Source organism: Brachionichthys hirsutus, chromosome 20, assembly GCF_040956055.1.
Source record: "Brachionichthys hirsutus isolate HB-005 chromosome 20, CSIRO-AGI_Bhir_v1, whole genome shotgun sequence".
NCBI classification, from domain to species: Eukaryota; Metazoa; Chordata; class Actinopteri; order Lophiiformes; family Brachionichthyidae; genus Brachionichthys; species Brachionichthys hirsutus.
In genome coordinates this window covers 1,127,138-1,145,101 of record NC_090916.1, presented here as the reverse complement: position 1 = coordinate 1,145,101, position 17,964 = coordinate 1,127,138, and the positions used below count along the sequence as shown (strand labels likewise).

General features: G+C 47.4%; 1 protein-coding gene across 1 annotated transcript; it reads left to right on the top strand.

Moving 5' to 3' along the window:
- Nucleotides 1-3,966: 3,966 nt before the first annotated feature.
- On the top strand, nt 3,967-16,821 carry gtf3c2 (general transcription factor IIIC, polypeptide 2, beta). Its single transcript, XM_068753665.1, has 20 exons — nt 3,967-4,067; nt 4,587-4,714; nt 4,845-5,382; nt 5,484-5,614; nt 5,736-5,911; nt 6,167-6,252; nt 7,133-7,210; nt 7,298-7,399; nt 7,586-7,813; nt 7,893-8,004; nt 8,098-8,215; nt 10,660-10,685; nt 10,792-10,921; nt 11,039-11,183; nt 11,985-12,146; nt 12,486-12,564; nt 13,595-13,723; nt 13,808-14,023; nt 14,665-14,772; nt 15,552-16,821. Exons 2-20 carry the CDS (start codon nt 4,690-4,692, stop codon nt 15,738-15,740), a joined length of 2,778 nt encoding a protein of 925 aa, XP_068609766.1. The 5' UTR covers nt 3,967-4,067; nt 4,587-4,689; the 3' UTR covers nt 15,741-16,821.
- The last annotated feature ends 1,143 nt before the right edge of the window (nt 16,822-17,964 follow it).

Genomic DNA, 17,964 nt, shown 5'->3' with positions numbered 1-17,964 from the left:
CGCCGGGAAATGACAGAGGAACCGAGCTCCGCCCACATTTAATGACGCGAGGTATCCGTGACAGTTGAAAGCAAACCTGCGGACCCTTTTTAAAGAAAGCTTCTGGACGACGGCGGATCCCTCCAGCAGCGCCGCAGGGTCACGAGGAGACACGCCCTTCTGGTTGAGAAGCCGCTCGTCTGAAACAGTCCTGCAGAAAGACGTATACAAGTTCCGTGTCTTATACTTTTAACGTGTTTTATAGGCCTCTTCGTCTTCAAAGGGCGAGGATGCTGCAGGGCGTGTCTCGCTTTACAGGATCCCGTCTGACTTCCTGCTCCTCATCGGGACCTTGATGAGATCCTCCAGTTTGCCTTTTCTGGGCTAAATAACAGAGGATCCGTTCTCTCCCTGGTTTGGACCCCCCCCCGACCCTGTCCTGTGTCCTGCATGGTTCTGACCAATGGCAGCCCTCCAGATGGAGACCCAGCCAGCCATTTAGCATGTCCTCTGTAATGGACAAATGTCCACTACAGAGGACGTGCTAACTGGCTGGGTCTCAGGAGGATATAGAATGAGCAGACAAATGATTACACATTTTAGGAGGGAGAGAGTGAAATGAGACTAATGACAATGTTGTTGCGTATAGAACACTCCACCCACCCATCATCCACCCATCATCCATCCATCATCCATCCATCATCCATCCATCATCCATCCGGTCGCATGTCGTACAGCTGGCTGGCAGCAATGGACTCTGTAAATTCTTGTTCCATTCCTTTTCGGACTGAAAGTTCAGGTATGATGAAAAGCTGTGTGATTGTTTTGGGTTTGTGCTGCTTCGTACATTTGATCAGAGTCCAGCTCGGTGTTTCCCCGCTACTTCCTGTCTGCGGGTCAAACCCTTATTGTGTGAATCTGAGAAACGCGTCACGTTGGCCTACCTAACTTCATGACGCCACGCTCCTTTTTGCTCTTGATGATGATGATGAAATATTTATTAGATGGAATGTTAGAGCAGTACAAGTACAGTCAAACAGTAGCATGTATTACAGTCAGACAATAGTGCGTATTACAGTACAAGTACAGTCAAACACTCTGTCTAAGAGGAGCATTTCAAAAAAGCCCTTGCGGTCTTTTTTTCCGTTGAAAGTCCTTCGTACATACAATACAATAATATACAATATACAATATACAATACTTTATTAATCTGTCCCTTGGAGGGCAATTTGGTTTACAGCAGTTTGAACTGCTGCTGGTCGCAGCGTGCGCATGCGCCCGGGCAATGCGGGTGAAGTGCCTTGCCTAAGGACACAACGACGGTGTACACATGCGCCTGAGCCGGGGATCGAGCCGCCAACCTCTCGGTCGTAGGACGACCCTCTCAACCACTGCGCCACTGTTACACATTGGTATGTAAACAATACCAATATAAATAAATGCTCTTAAGATAAAAAAATAAGATTTAAACTTCTACAGCTGAAACTTGACTGCAGTGGTTTGTGAAGCTAATTCTTTTATCTGTAGCGTTACGCTGCTACGTGTCAGTCTGCGTTCCCCCACGTCATCAAACACTTTGGTGTTTACCGGGGGCCGCTCGTTCAGCATGGACGATGGGCGCCATTCCTTTCCTTTTCTCAACAGAACTTTTCCGTGTCGGCGTTTAACTGGTAGCATGAAGCCTAACGTTTATGTACTTTATGTACAGTTACTGTGTAGTCGTCACTCGTTCCCTTTTGGCATTTTAAAACCGTTTTTGTAGAATTTCTATGACCGTTTTTACGTTGATAAACATATTTAGTGTTTGCTTTAGTTCTGGCTGAACTGCATTTACTCTGTCAAAAACACTTCTTGTTCTGATCAAAGTACCCCCCCCCCCACCGGGAGCCTCCTGTATGTTTGCATGTTCGAATGGAAACCCTGCTCACACATGGGAAGTATTTCAACAAGCACAAACTTATAGATTCAGATATTCTTCATCGCTTTCTGACGAGTCTGGAAATATATTCGCCTTCTCATTTCCGCTTTGTCGAAGGTGGACTTTCTATGAACCGTTTACCCGTTGTTATTTCAGTATTTTCGACTGTTTGCATTTTGTCTGGAGCTTGTGATGAAGGAAGCTATTTCCCCTGGAGAGGATTATAGAGACACATGCTCTAATATACAGCTTGCTAAATGTAAAACGCTTTCAGGAACCGGCTCACATCTTCTTCACTGTTGGAATACTTCCCATCTCCACTTGCGCTCTGGACCAAAGTATTATCACCATGCATGCACTTTGGAGCTTGATGCCACAAGGGAAGACAACTGCTTGGCAATAAGGATTTTAAACTTTATGAAGCATTTCTAGTCCCTGATAACATTTGATTGATCCTCTGCAAGCCGTCTTTGTCATTGAGAACATCCAAACATGCTCCGGCTTCCGTAGCAGCTCTTCATCTCACTGCTGGAGCTCAGTTCTGTAATTCGTCATTTACCCAGGATGCGAAGGCTGTCGTGTCTTCATTTGTTACTGCCAATGGAGTCATCACCGGTCCAAGCTGCAGAATCAGAACCGCTTCACAAAGGTGAGCAGTAGTCAGTCCAATTGGTGCAACAGAACGGATCAGGAAGAGCAGCAGGCGGTTCTGCTTTTCTGGTTTTACTCCTTGAATCCCTGCCGATGTTTCAGGTTCATGTCTCACTGCGCAGAGGCTGCGACCTCGACGTGGAGGAGCTCTCAGAAGCTGTCAAACGCAACTGCCCTTGTCTTCTTACCTCTCTGCCACCTCCACACAGAAAATACACGGTATAAGTGTTCCAGGCCGGGTTTACATGGGGGGCCGTTTGATAGTCTCGTATCGTTTGTAGACGCACAAAGAAAACTGATTCCATTTTAGAGTCGTCTCTGTTTGTCTGTTTGCCTCCACCCAACTAAACGTTCGATGTTGCTACCGTACTTGTTTTCTAGAAACGATGTGCTGCTATTTGGTAGTACCAGCAGTGTTCACATTAAAGGTTGACTTGATGGACCCCCCCTGGTCTCTGTGTCTTCGCTAACGCCAGAGACTCACTCTGGTCCTCACCTGCTGTCACTTCGGCTCCTTTCTTGGGTCTCTCTGCTCATTTTCTTTAACCCTTGTGTTTCCCTTCAGAAAAGTCACATCCATGACCCTTCAAATGGACATTTTCTAGAAAGTGTCCCAAGTCCAACAAAATCCTGGATCGTCCCGTTCATCCTGACTCAAAACCAAAATTGTCGACCCAGCCGACCCAAGTTTCATTAGAAATCTGTTCAGTAGTTTTTGCTTAGATGTGAGTGAAAGCATTAACAGTAGTAGTATTTACATTGCATTTATGTGGAAACTTGTCAGGTACAAGCAAATCATACAACAGAGCATAAAAATAAAACACAACTACTGTGGCATAAAGATAATGGTGACAATGCAGTACAGTATGTGGTAGCGTGTACTGGTTCACACTAATCAAAATATGTTTGTATGGCAAATTTCTAACAAACAATTCAATGCACTTTCCATAAAATTCAAAGATATTAAGATGGAAAATAAGGTTAATAAATAAATAAAAGCCTTTTACATTTCTGCAATGTTTATTCTTATGTTTTCTAACTAATCAGCATCAGAAAGATTATTGGCCTTTAAGTGTTGTGGCTGAACTGCAGTTCTCTTGTAGTTATTTCCATATTTGAACATAAAAAAAACCTGGTTTGATATTTTATTATGTTTTTATTTCCTTTTTTTAATGCCTGATCTGCTGTTGAATGGAGACTCTTGTCATACCACGTTCTGCTCATAGGGGGCAGTGTGGTCTCCAGCCCTGCACCGGAAAATGGCGGTCTGATGTAAGCGGAATTTGACTTTCAGCAGCCTGAGTAAGCAGAAACACTGTTGCTGTTGTTGATATTTTACCACACAGGAAAGGAAAACGGCAAACGTTACACGTCGGGACGGTCGGGTATGCTTTTATCGCGTCCTTCCTGGTAGCACAGTTTGGGATTCGAACCCGTTTGGCTGGATTCTAGCTGACCAGATTCGGGACGAGGGATTTCAGCCGTCGCCACCGAGGAGAAATCCCCGGCGCGAGCCCGGGTGAGTTTTTAGAGGTAATGGCAGCATTGCCGGTGACGCGCGTCGGTTCGCGGCCGATTTCAGGATCGCACTTCCCACTCAGAAGCGTGAGCTACTTTAGCCTGTTAGCGTTAGCTTTAACTCGGTAGCTTGGGTAGGCGAGACCGCATTGAGCCACAAAGGGGAACAAAAGAGTTACAGTTGCCTGAGTAACTTGGTACATGGCCTCAGTGACATTTGAAAGATATGCCGAATTGATGCGTTGCTGAAAAGTACGGGGAATATCAACTCCCCCCGATTTAATGCTCATGTAAACTCCATAGCGGACAGGAAGTCGTCCAGATGCCCCTTTTCTGAATGACGTTTGGTTCGTCGTTGTCAGACATGTGACTCCACTTCTACACAGCGGCTATTAAAAAACACATCAAGTGTACATACAGTTCATATATTTAGACGTTATATCTTACATCTGTTGTGGTGTGGTTCCATTATCGGGCATGCTGCATGTCTTCAAACGTTTTAATGTATGTGTTCGAGCAGCGTCAGGATCAAAGGGAGAGGAAACCTGCTCCACACATGAGGAGACTCCTGACAGGACAGCCCCGGCTCAGCAGACCCCGACCCCGACCCCGACCCCGGGACGATGGATCCCATTGACTCTGGACCAGGTTCTCACATCCAGCTTCATCTGACAAGCTGAACATATTCAATGAATGACTGTAAACAGGCCGAGCTCCTGCAGCGAGACCGTCTGAGGTGACTATGAGCTGTAGTAATCGTTGTTGCTCTCTTCTCCAGAGCAAGCTGAGCCACCGGAGCAGTCTTCCCTTTTAGCACCCAGCTCAAAAGGCCGACAGCGCAAGAGGAATCTAAAATATATCGATTACGAAACCGACGACGCAAATAATGCTCCTCCGCAAAAAACACCCAGAAAGACCTCAGGAGGGCGACGAGGAGCGTCTGACCGGAGTCCTGCCAAGAGCGGGCAAGTTAATAACGTCACACGACAGGCAGCAGGAGGGGAAGCGAGCGACCCGGATCCTCCAGAGTCCAGTAAACAAGTCTCAGAGAAGACATCTAAAAAACGAGTCCGAGCCAAGAGGACCCCCCAGAAGAAGACTCCAGCCAAACGAAAACAAACTTTCACTGGTGACGAGGGCCTCCTGACCGGGGAGGGGGGAGCTGTGGATGCCGGACAGCAGGAAAATGGGAGGCCAAAGAGAAAGTATGTGCGCAGGCGTCCTGCACTGGAAGCCACGGCAGATACGGACACGGCGCGTAAAGCTGAGGAGGACGTCGCACCAGGCGGCCGCCGCCGGAGGGGCGCCGCCAAAATGTGGGTTTGCGTTTATTCACCTCCACCAGCCGTCCGCTCTGCGTGCCCGAAGGAAGAAGAAGGCTTTTAGATGCTCTAAACGTGCTTTTATTTTTGCCCAGGGCATTGAAGTACCTCCAAAGTTTGGCAAAAGAAGTGCTCAGTCCTCCCAGCGATGAGTCCGGCTCCCAGGCCGAGCCCGACGGCGTGGTCGCCGACGGCAGCAGTGTGAAGAGGAGCAAAGGTAACGGAGGTCTGACCACTTCCTGTATTTAACTGGGTTAGCCAATAGCAGCTGCTCCATCTGTGCTTTCGTGGATGAGATGTTTGAGGTGAAGATCCGTATGTGCACTGACATGAATCCGTCTTTGAAGGCCGAAGGAGGAGGCGCGTCAACCACGAGAGCGACCCTGAAGAAGATGAGGATTTTGTTCCAGACACTGAAGAAGTGGACTTTGAGGAGGGAGAGAATGAAGACGAGGCAGAGGACTCCGACTCCGACTCCGACTTGAGGACAGGCGGAAAGTCGGCTCCCGCCAGCCGGAGCCACGTAAGTAGTTCCCGATCGCTGTCCTTTCTGCCCGAGTCATGGCGGCCTGACACTCAAACGCTTGCTCATTGGTTGAGGAGAACCTTCTATCGATTACAAATCGATGAATAAATCAATAACCGATCAAACAAAACAACTCGTCACAACACGAATATAGTTTTCTCAGACCGCAAACTACTTTTAGAACTCAAGAAAAAAAAAACTGCACCTCGTGGGGACGACCAAACTCATCCCGTCTTCTTTCCTTCCCTGCAGACGGGCTCGAATTTCAAGACGTCCAACGGTCTCAGCAGCAACATCATGAGACCGGTCTGGGAGACCTCCGAGACCACCAGGAAATAGTGAGCAGCTTCTTTCGCCGCTGCTTTGTGGGCCCTCCGGTTTCTGCACGCCGTGTTTTAACTCCCAGAGCACTCGGCTGCAGGTTCTATAGCAGCGGCCCCCAACCGTTTTCCTGCCACGGACCGGGGGGGTAATTAAATTTAAAAAGAGGAATATAATCTTACCAATAAACTTTATATTATGCACTGGCAATAACTATTAAATAAATATTTAATAGTTACACAATATCTACTCACCATAAATTGTGGTCCGAATAATTACTTGTCCTTCATGCTCATGTTTTTTTTCATAAATTCCACGTTCTTGTTTTTTAATCCAGGTTCTTGGTCTCTTCGTGCCGAAGCAGGTTTGAACCTTTCATTGACTCGTGAACGAAGCTAATCAGCTGTAGATAAACCGAGTTTTAAGTGTGACTCCTGGTTTCTCTTCTTGGAGGACGTGGCCTCCTCTTCTTCCTCCTCTTCTTCCTCCTCAGTTGGACCCTTATCCTTAGCAAAGAAACTCTCCAAAGACGTTTGTTTTTTTTTATTAATTTTTGCTAGTTCACGGCTTTTTAGCAACGTATCAAGAGGCGATTGTTACGTTGGAGAAAATACGGTGGTTTTTCAAAATAAAATACCTTTTAGTACCTAAATACCTAATAATCGATACAACGGGAATTGTATACATTAGTTATTCTTTCTGTGCGGCCCGGTCACAAATGCCTCACGGACCGGTACCGGGCCGCGGCCCGGTGGTTGGGGACCCCTGAGTTAGAGGACTGAAAGCCCAGACCGGCTGGTTAGTCCGTGCACATACAGAGCACCAAGTGGTGCCGCGTGTAACGACACTAATGGACGTGTGTGCGTGTGTGTGTGTGTGTGTGTGTGTGTTTTGCAGCCGCGAGCAGCACCACAGCAGCTGGGTCTTCCCCACCTGGATCCCCTCCACCAGCGACTGGCACCCAGTTCAGCCGAGGTTTCACCATTAAGCTTTCTCTGTCATTGATTGATTGGCATCAGTCGCGCGTTCTTCGTGTTTATCCGATGTGTGTGCTTGATCTAGTGATTTGGAGAAGTACCTGCCTCAGGAGCGTCGGTCAGCTGCTGTCAAGGTGTCTCGAGCAGACCTCAGGACGGAGCCGACGCCTCCGCAGAGGCTCCGCAGGTCGGACTATAAATGAGATTTATTCACGTTAAACAAGGACATGGAGGTTTTCTCCCTTTACGGGACACAAACCTTTCAGACACTGAGCTGTCCTGTCCAATCAGAGGTCTGTGTTTGAGCTGCTGGCGGTACAGACGGAATGACCCCCCCCCACCCCTCCTCATGCTGTCTCGCGTGTCTGAGCAGGTTTGCTGCGGTGCCGCCTCACCCGGATCGCTGGGACATGTCGCTGTTCGCAGGCGGGCCCGTCTGGGCCGTGGAGTGGTGCCCGACGCCCGACGCCGTCGTGGCGTCCCAGTATGTTGCTCTGGCCTGCCATCGAGGGATGGATGATCACCACTATGTCAACAAGCTCTACACGGGGCCCGGCCTGCTTCAGCTGTGGGACATGGGCCAGCTGGAGTCGGACAGCAGGTGCAGCAGGAGGGTAGTTCTCTGCAGATCGCTACATGCTGAGCGACTCACCCCAGCTTGTCCCTCCCTGTCCCTGCAGGCCGGACTCCCCTCCATCCTTGGCCTATGGCCTGGCCCAGGACAAAGGCTTCATCTGGCACCTGAAGTGGTGTCCTGCAGGAGGCTGGGAGCCGCCCAGCTCTGACAGAAAGGTACGCTTTTAGAGATATTTGGTCTGGAGTTTTCTATAGCTAATCATTTCTGACGATATCTTTTTGTTTAATGCAAATCCCCTCCACCCGAAGGCTCCCTTCATGCCCAGACTGGGGCTCCTGGCGGTTTCCACCTCCGCTGGTATGGTCACAGTTTACAGCCTGCCACACCCCGATTCTCTGCTTTCAATCAGCAGACGAGAGAACTCTGGTAAGGCTACGATTATTACATGCGTCCTGCTTCAGTGTCATCAAACGCATATGCCTGGCTGGCCCAGAATCAGACACCCGCAGAATGCACGGTGCGATGTGTCCAGCAGAGGGCAGTGTTCTCTGCATGAACTCTGAGGACGGCCCTGGAGGACACAGGTCTGCAGCAACGCAGCAGATCAGATGTTCATATTCCACTGAACACAACACAGACACTCGTTCTCAATGAGTTTTGCTGCGGCGCATCTCACAAAGTCCTTTCTGTGCTCCTTCACAACGGATCTCAGTTCAGTTTATACGCAGCCTGACGATCTCGTAGATCGCTCGCCTATAGCAGAGGTGTGCGTTAGCTGCAGCGCTAACAACAGTAGCAGATCACTGAAACGCTCCGACGGCTCAGCAGGATTCTGAGTTTACGCTGGAGTCTCCGATCGGCGTGTCGAGCTGCCTCTGGGCCTCTGCTGAGAGACGAGCTTATCGGCCACATCCATCATACACACAACTCTGTGTGTATGAACCTAATATTGAACCTAATATTGAAATGAACCAGGGTATCGGCTGACAGCTGAATCATGTAGTACACTTGGCTTGGTTTTACAATGAAGAATAAATATTTTCTCTTTTGCTTCATGGCTCCTGGTTCCCATTTTATTTTAGAACTACGGGTCACTGGGTGGGAGGTTGCAGAATGCAGAGTACTTGCAATACCGTTTCCTAAACACACACATTTGACGTATAGAAGATTTATTCTAGGACGCTGAACAAAATGACAGCTGTGATATTATCGCGCTAAGCGCTAAACTGGAGGCTAACAGCTTGCAACGATGCTAATGTTTCAGATCTTCCCTTATTTAAAGCTATTTTCTATCAAAGGCAAAAGCGATATAATAAAAATAACTTCTTCTCCGGCTTGTCTGATAGTCCGTGTCAGGCTGTCAGTGAGCGTCTGCAGGGCGTCCCTCATTGTCTCCGCCGCTCAGCCCCGACTTTAACTGTCCTCTAACGTTCTCTTCGCTCACACAGACGATACCGTTCACCTTCAGGTGGGATGTGAGCGTTTCTTTCTGTGCATTGGGAACAAACGACTTGCTAACAAATGCTGCTTTCATGTGTGATTTGTAGTCACTTGAGCCGGAGAAAATAGCCTTTCATCATCTGGACTGTTGTAAGAGGCAATGCGTTTGAACTGTCATGAGGAAGGGAGGATGAATGGAGGCGGTAGAGGTATATTTAACCATGTGGAAACGAGCAGGGAATTCATTCGTAGCCTGAAATGATGGAGAGTAATTAAATGTCGGAACAGAATCTTACATGAGACGGGTGGAGATGATCTCTGAGAGGTTCTGTAGCTGAAAGGGTTAGAGGTGTGTGTGTGTGTGTGTGTGTGTGTGTGTGTGTGTGTGCCAGCCCAGTGCTGTGGGAGACAGATAACTATTAATGGGTTTTTGTCTGTCCAGAATGAATGAGAGGAGGAGTCTGTTAAAGGTGCAGAACTGGAGCGCTGAGGCGGACAAAATGGAGGATAGCGGGCGCAGATAATTAACCGCTGATGTTCCCCGTCGGAGGAGGACCGATAATTGAAATGACAAAGAAGATGCATCGCCAAGTTGCTCGTTAGGGTTGGGAGATATGAATCTCTGGTCTCGCAGAGTTTACATGTGATTGATTGCTGATTGTTATGTTTTGGGGGTGTGGGGGGGGGGGGGGGTCGGCGCTGACTTATGCCCGATCCAGACGGTTTGCTCTACTCGGGGTTATTAAGGTTCAGCAGGTTCTGAACGGACTGAATTAAAGCATGGGTGTGTTTCTCTGCGGTCGAGGTGAGTTGATGGGAGTGGAGGAGGATAGAGTATTGATCTCAAGTCTCGGTAATCTATCATGGAGGAGGAAAGGAGACTAATGACTGGGAACAGTCGGACACCTTCTTTTGTTATTGGACTTTCCATCTGGTAAGCCCAACGGCGCCTCCGAGGCTGCAGAACCTCTTCTGAAGCGGGCCTTAACAGCCGGTCACTTTCAGCCGCTCCGTTGATCCGGCGTTACTCCACCGGCCTGATGATGATGAGGGTATCATCACCTGGGTACCGTTTACGATGGACGATGGTTGTTCTGGTGATTTCTGTTCCGCATTGCGATCAGGACCGGTGACGGCATGGAGGGTCTTCACTGCGCTGAATTGAATCTCCATTATTTCCATTTTCTTTTCTTTTGACTTTATTTGTCGTTACACAATCGTACAACGGAATCGCTCGGTTAGTGTGGCATCCGATCAAACATAGGCATCCTAACATGTCAACATTAGCATGTGTAGCCTTCTCGTGTAAAATAGATGATTGCCATTCAAAGTTTACCAAAACTATGTTTCTCTTTAAAGGTCACAGTTTGATCTTTTTCTCCCTGGTATCGTTTCGGTGCTGGGATCTCATGATGTGTTTCTGTTCGCAGCCAGCCAGCCGTTGCCGGTATACCAGGTTTGTCTCCTCCTCCTCTAATCTCCTGGTGATGAAGACTTCTCTATTCATCTGAAGGTGGGCGTCGACGTGACGATGACTCTTGTCTCTTCCTGCACTCCTACAGGCAGAGGAAGTGTTGACCCTGAAGCTGGGCTCCTTCAAAGCCCCTCACCATGAAAAGAGCGGACAAGTCCTGACGTTGGATTGGCTGCCTGGAGAACCGCACAACATAATGGCCGTTGGGTTCTATGACGGTGTGAATTGATTCTTTTAAGAGGAAAAAACAATCATGAACTTTTCTTCTCGTCTCACAATGAGCTGATATATTCTTTCTTTTTGTGCTGTTTTGGCGCCACTTACCTGCCCTCCAGGTGTGGTCGGTCTGTGGGATCTGTCCACGACGTCTGCTCTGTTGCGAGTGCGAGAACCAGACAAGTCTCCCACCCTGATGCCCTACCGGTGCTTCCTGGCTCACGACCACGCCGTCCGAGCTCTGGCCTTCTGTCCTGCCTCCAGGTGAGCGCTCTGACTCTGGGATCGCCTGTAGCCCGAAGCGACTTATAGAGCTTCCTTCGTCGCATGAGAATGAGGGATCAAGGGAAAAAATCTTCACCTTTTAATCATTCGTTCAGATTTTGTATGAACCCCAACTAGCTTTAATCCATCCCTGAACAACCACTTCTTTTTTCGTCTTTTTCTTGCCCGTCCACTTCACCCTGTCCTTCTCATCGTCCTCGCCAGCACCGGCCACTCTCATGTCACATTCTCAACATGAGATGATGCCACGTGCCCATTTGACCCGAACAGTTTTAACCATAGCATGAGCTTTTGTCATTTTTCCCGTATTAGCCCCGGAGCTAGTCGACGTTTCCTGTACTCTTAGGCCATAAAATCACAATCCCAGCCGGAGCGATGAGCAGACGGCCAAACTGCGATGCCAGAAGTTGGTTGCACTGAATCTTATCTTGGCCTGTCTCGCCACTGATTTGTTGGTGAGCAGGAAATTAATATCGGCCTTGCTCTTTGGCTGCTTGCCATTATTTGCCTGGCACTGTATGAGACGAGACTCTGGATTTCACTCTCTCACTTCTTTATTTGACCAGCACTGTGGCACAAATGCTACAGGTGGTCGTAGTTTGCGCCGTAGTAGCAGCTGATCACGGCTGTGGTGAATAAACTGTAGGCATGAAATCACAGATGTGTTTGGAGATTACAGGCCGGTTTATTTCAGGATATTTTCACCTGCTGGAAAACCAAGGATTGGTTCCTGTTGTGGGCGTGTCTTGAACTGAAGATCTCTTTGTCCTGTCTCCTCAGATACCTGCTGGTGACGGCGGGAGACGACCGCTACGTAAAGACGTGGGACCTGAGGAGACTCAGCGATCCCATTTCGGTTCTGAAACGCTTCCTGACCAACGAAGTCTATTGGCCGTTGAGCGCGTCCGGCGTCATGCTCGCTCAGGAGAACGCATACGTAGCGTAAGGATCCCGTTCTGATGTTTCGAGTCCAATAAAAGGCATGCTAAGCTAACCTCTAACGCTGGGCAATGTGCAAAGATTCTGCACACATATTTACTTGACAAAAGAAAACTATGAAAACAATTTGTCCTTCATTAAACCTACGGAGACATTTCTCCTGTATTCAGTCCCTCTCGATAGATCTCGCCCAGAGACACGGAGGACATTAACCTGCTTTGTGTTGGCTGCTAAATCCACATTGACATACAAAGAAAATGTGGACGTTTCTGCATGTACAACGCTGTGCTCCTCCCCCTTCCTCGTACCGATGATGTGCCGGTTCTCTTTCCTTTAACGCAGGAATGGGTCACAAGGAGTCCACTACATCGACCTAAACCAGCGCTCCTTTTTTGCCGTGCCGAGGGCGCACACTCTGTGGGTGAGTGTGATTGTGCTGCTGTCTGTCCATCAGTCACTGATGTCCCCTGCGTCGCACCATAGATTTACTCTGTAGTCCTTCCACTGTGATGACGATGATGATGAAGAGACACCCGAGGGAGGGAACCTGTCTTAGCGTTAGCCTTTCTCTGTTTGGGGACTTGCTTGTTCTAGAACAGGGGTGTTAAACTCATTTTCTCAAAGGGCCACATTAGCATTATGTTTGCCCTCTAAAGGCCAAATGTAAACCGTAACACAGTAAAAAATGTAACTAAATGTAATGTAATTTAATGTAGAATAAATGTAACTACTCCTTAACATGCTGTTAGATGACTATTTAATTTAACTCTTTAGCCGTCACAGTAATTGCAATAAAATATTCAGTTTTGATATCACTCTTTTAAAAGGTTGTAGCTTAAACATTGTTAGAGATAAAGCCATACTGTAAAGGAGAAAAATCATAAGTATGAACCAAAGTTTGTGATGGGAATAAATGAACACATCTAATAATGTGTAAAAGTTCCATTCAAATGCAATCGTCACGCAGGAACAAAGATAATCAATACAAAATCAAAGCAAAACCAAAAAGCCACCACCTCGTCTTGTCATGGACATGCAGAAACCAAAAAAACAACCGAAGTGGGAAAGATAAAGAACATTCCCAGAGTCAACGCCGCGGAAAAGACGTCACTTTCAGGATCAGCACTGGACAGCTCCATATGTAGCCGGCTACATATGGAGCTGTCCAGTGCTGATCCTGATCCATATGTAGCCGGCTACCTATGGAGCTGTCCAGTTCTGATCCTGATCCATATGTAGCCGGCTACCTATGGAGCTGTCCAGTGCTGATCCTGATCCATATGTAGCCGGCTACCTATGGAGCTGTCCAGTGCTGATCCTGATCCATATGTAGCCGGCTACCTATGGAGCTGTCCAGTGCTGATCCTGATCCATATGTAGCCGTACACAGACATGCAGGAAACTGCAGGTCATGTCCTTTATATACGTCCATATTTCCTGTCCCCTTGCAGTCTATATCTTACAGTGACTGGCTGAACAGCCTGGCGACCTCGGATGTCCTCGGCGAGTTGATCCTCGCCATCTTACCACAGATCTCTTTGTGTTCTCTGTATGTCAAGCGAGCATTGGAGCGCCGCTTTGTAAGTTCGCCATTCCAATAGTTTCCTTTAGCTGAAATAAATGTGCTTGTGACATTAATGTGTTCCCTCTCCCTGCATGTCAAGCCCATCTACCTAACTTCTCTGGTGCCTTATGGTGAAAATGAGGAGGAGGAGGGCGCTGAAGAAGAGGAAGGAGGAAAGGCAGAAGGGTCAGGAGCCAGGAATAAGAGCAGTAATGAAAATGGAGAAGGTGGAACCGACGAGAATCTCCCTCCGCGGTTACAGACATACAGAGAAGCTGCGAAGAAGTTCTACATCCACCTCACAGACAACAACATGGTGGGTAGCCATGGAAACCAGGTTCATTAGAACCCAAAACACAAACAACAAGTAAACAAAAAGCACTGACGACTGGAGGACCTGGCTGGGTGACTGGAGAACAAAGCATCCGACCTGGCTGGGTGACTGAAGAACAATGCATCCGACCTGGCTGGGTCCCTGGAGAACAAAGCATCCGACCTGGCTGGGTGACTGGAGAGCAAAGCATCCGACCTGGCTGGGTGTGTGGAGAACAAAGCATCCGACCTGGCTGGGTGACTGGAGAGCAAAGCATCCGACCTGGCTGGGTGACTGAAGAACAAAGCATCCGACCTGGCTGGGTGACTGGAGAACAAAGCATCCGACCTGGCTGGGTGTGTGGAGAACAAAGCATCCGACCTGGCTGGGTGACTGGAGAACAAAGCATCCGACCTGGCTGGGTGTGTGGAGAACAAAGCATCCGACCTGGGTCATAATCCCATGAGTTTAATCTGAAAGGAAACGTTAACGGAAATGAAATCAGACTTTGCCCTCCGTTGCCGGAGAGGCGTTGCTTCGACCGTTGTGCGACGCCCCTCGGATGCACACGCGTTGTTTGGTGAAATATATTTGTGCAATCCTGCTGACAATAACGGGAAAATAATTTAACCCTTTCATTCCAGGAGACGTTTAGAGAGACTGACAAGCGAGCCGCGTGGAAACGCATGAAAAACACCGAGTCGATAGCAAAGATCAGCGTGGATGAAATGCCACTGGCTGCACTTCACAAGGTGCGCGTGCACACACACACACACACACACACACACACAGAGACAGATGCAAAGAAGAGAAAACCACAGCAAGTGTATTCTCTTTCTCTGAGGGTTCTATGTCCAATGTCCCCCTCAGTGGAATGAGGGAGGGGGGCATGGACAGCAGTCTTTTGAGCTCTTGGTGTATTTAATTCTCAGAGGACGAGCGGACAGTGTTGTGGTGATGGACGGTCACGTCCCCGAAATAAAACGCCACTGCGTTGTTTGACCGGCTTTATGTCTGAAGGGGATCAATGAGTTTGAAAGAGCAAGAGAGTGACTCAAGAGGAGGAATGGAATAAAAGAGGAAGCACAGGAGGAGGATTTATAGTGATGGAGAGAGGGATGATTGAGCATCGGTAACGGGGAGGAAGGAAGGGGGGGGGCAGCGGCATTGATTGAAGAGGAGCTGCTGCTGAGTCATTCACAGAGGGAGGTCACAAAGGTCAAGAAGTAGCTCATCTGTAGCAGCAAAAACTCAAGTTAATGTTAATGTAGCCGTCAAACCAGAGTCTGCACCGGCGTGAGACACTGACACCAGGAACCACCCAGAGCCTTTTGGTGCTGATCCAGATCACCACGGTCCTGCCTGGTCTCGGCGGACGGTTCTTTCACTGCCCGATCCGACCGTGTGCCGACCGACTCACCGTTGTCTTTGCGTTCAGCGGACATGCGATCATGTCAACGAGCCTTACAGCGTTTGCTGCATCTCACGCAGAACACAGACGGCAACCTTTTTCTGTTGCTCCTCTCCTCAGGTGCGTTTCAGCCCCAACCTGTGCAGCCACACCTGGGTGGCGTCTGGAGGCCAGGCAGGCCTGGTGCGACTGATCTGCCTCAGAAGTATGTTCACCTCCCAGGCCAAGAGACGCTTGAGCGGGAGCCAGGCCCAAACATCGCCCACACACCCAGAGGAGGCGGCCCAGAGGGCGACGGACAACCTATAGCATAAGCCCAGCTTCACCAGGTGTCGCTCGGGGCGTTCACTCCATCTCAGTCCTGCAAACATTTTCTTTTTTTTTGAAATGACAGAAACAATATTTATTCGGCCTCGCCGCACCCAGACTCCAAAACCGCCCGTCTCCTCCTCGTCTTCATCTAAAGTCTCGTGTGTTTCGTGTGCCAAAGAACTTTGGGCGGCTGAAGTGCCTTACCACATCAGCAGTATTGATTATTGGCTATTGGTTCCACGTGAGTCACCCAGGGTTTGAAATCAGGCAGTGAATTCGTTGTTTGCAGAAGTCCAAGTTGGAAAGGTAACTCTTCGATCCTGCAGCAGTTGATCATAACAACGGAAGGTCAGCGTCTTTCTGAAGGCTCTCGACCTCCATGTGGGCGTGCACTTCAAGGTGCGTACCGTAGGTACACTGTGACATCACTGTTGGGTGTGGTTTCCGACGGCGTTTAGCCATTAAAGGTTAATGAAGCCGTCGGTGCAGGGATGGTGACGAAATTCAGAGACTGGCTTGTAAAAAGTGGGAAACTGGGGAAAGCTCAAATCTCAAGTTTCTTTATAGATATATATAAATATTGATTGATCAATTTTGACTTTAAAGGGACCAAAAAAAAAATCTCTGTTAACTGAACAGTTTCTAAACATCAACAGCAAAATAAGGAAAAAGGAGAATAACTTTCAGCTGCTGCATTTTTGTTTTTTGTTTGTTTAATTATTTTTGTTTTTTTTGTTTTTTACAATTTCACAAACAACTCAGAATATAACTTGGAAGAATACTTGAATTTTTTAACTGTAAAAAGCTGTATGTACATTTACTTTCGTTTCTTTATGCTTTATGCTGTTATAGTCATTCTGATTATTTTTCATTATTTAATTACATTATATAACACCTGCAGCCATATTTTTTTTTTTCATGATTATTATTTTTCAACAAAACAAATTGAAGAATGTCTGTCAGAGGTTATCGGAACATGTTTTCATCCAAGCTGAATTAGCTCCTGCTTTTCTGTCATTCTGGTCTGCCGATGTTTCTAATTGTATATGAAAAATAAAATGTAAATAAAAATATTGAAGTTGAGATGAAAACTTCTTTCCCCATTTGGTAGCTTCACTGGTGCTTCTGATCGCCATCTTTATATGCAGATTCATTTTCATTCAGTTGAGTATTAGTTGTCTAATATCACAATTGAAGATGTTTTTTTTGTATTTACCTATAACCTATGACAAACACTGAATTTGAACTGGATCATTTTAACCAGAAGAACACAGAACTGGTTTCTTCTGCTTTTAAACAGTCTCGCTGAACATCCACGATAATCCATCTCTTCATCATCTTGAAGCTTTTATTTCACTTTACAAAACACTTAAAAATAAAACATCACACGTGTGACATCACCAGAACACCGAGACAAATAGGACTGATTGTACAAGCCACATGTATGTACACAAAATCACAGAAAATACACAATATCTGACATATTTACAACAGTCGTACAAAAACAGCACAATACAGAGCATTCTCAAACACCAGAATCCAAAGTGGGCAAAAGGGAACCGTTATTCTGGAATGAAACAAACTTTAACTGTAAGGAACAACTTTGATGTTTACAGCCTGGACGGGAGAACCTGCGTGCAGAACAGAACCAGTACAGTCGAATGGAGTGGACTGACTTACATTCACATTCATTTCAATTGGTCCATGTAGCTGATTGGCCCATCGACATTCTTATTTTGCATTAGTTGAAAAAACGTATTTACATTTACAGGATCTCCTCAAAAAGTGATGAACACATAGAATTTTAAAGCCGCTGCGTTGTTTCATCTTCTGATTGGCAGTTGAACATTAACCTTCTTACTGAGAATATTGAATAACAGCTAACAACCATGCAAATGTTTGGTTCAGAATGGATGTCAGTTAGACGTTCACACTGTGCATGTACGAGACGTGAGAGCAACACGTGACAGCCGCGTGGCTCACCGGCTTTCCTGCTGCAAAGAATCTCAGAAATATTGTCTCAACTTCAATCTGCATTATTAACTAATACCCCCCACGGGGGCATTAGTTAATCCTAGAGTTCTGTGAATCATGCTGTGGATAGTTGAGGCATTATCGATCCTCATCTATGCTGCGTTAAATAACTGGGTGCAGATGACGACTTGTTTGGCTTCTTGCATGGACGAGCCGAGACTTTTGTTGAAATCAAAGGTAAAAGTTA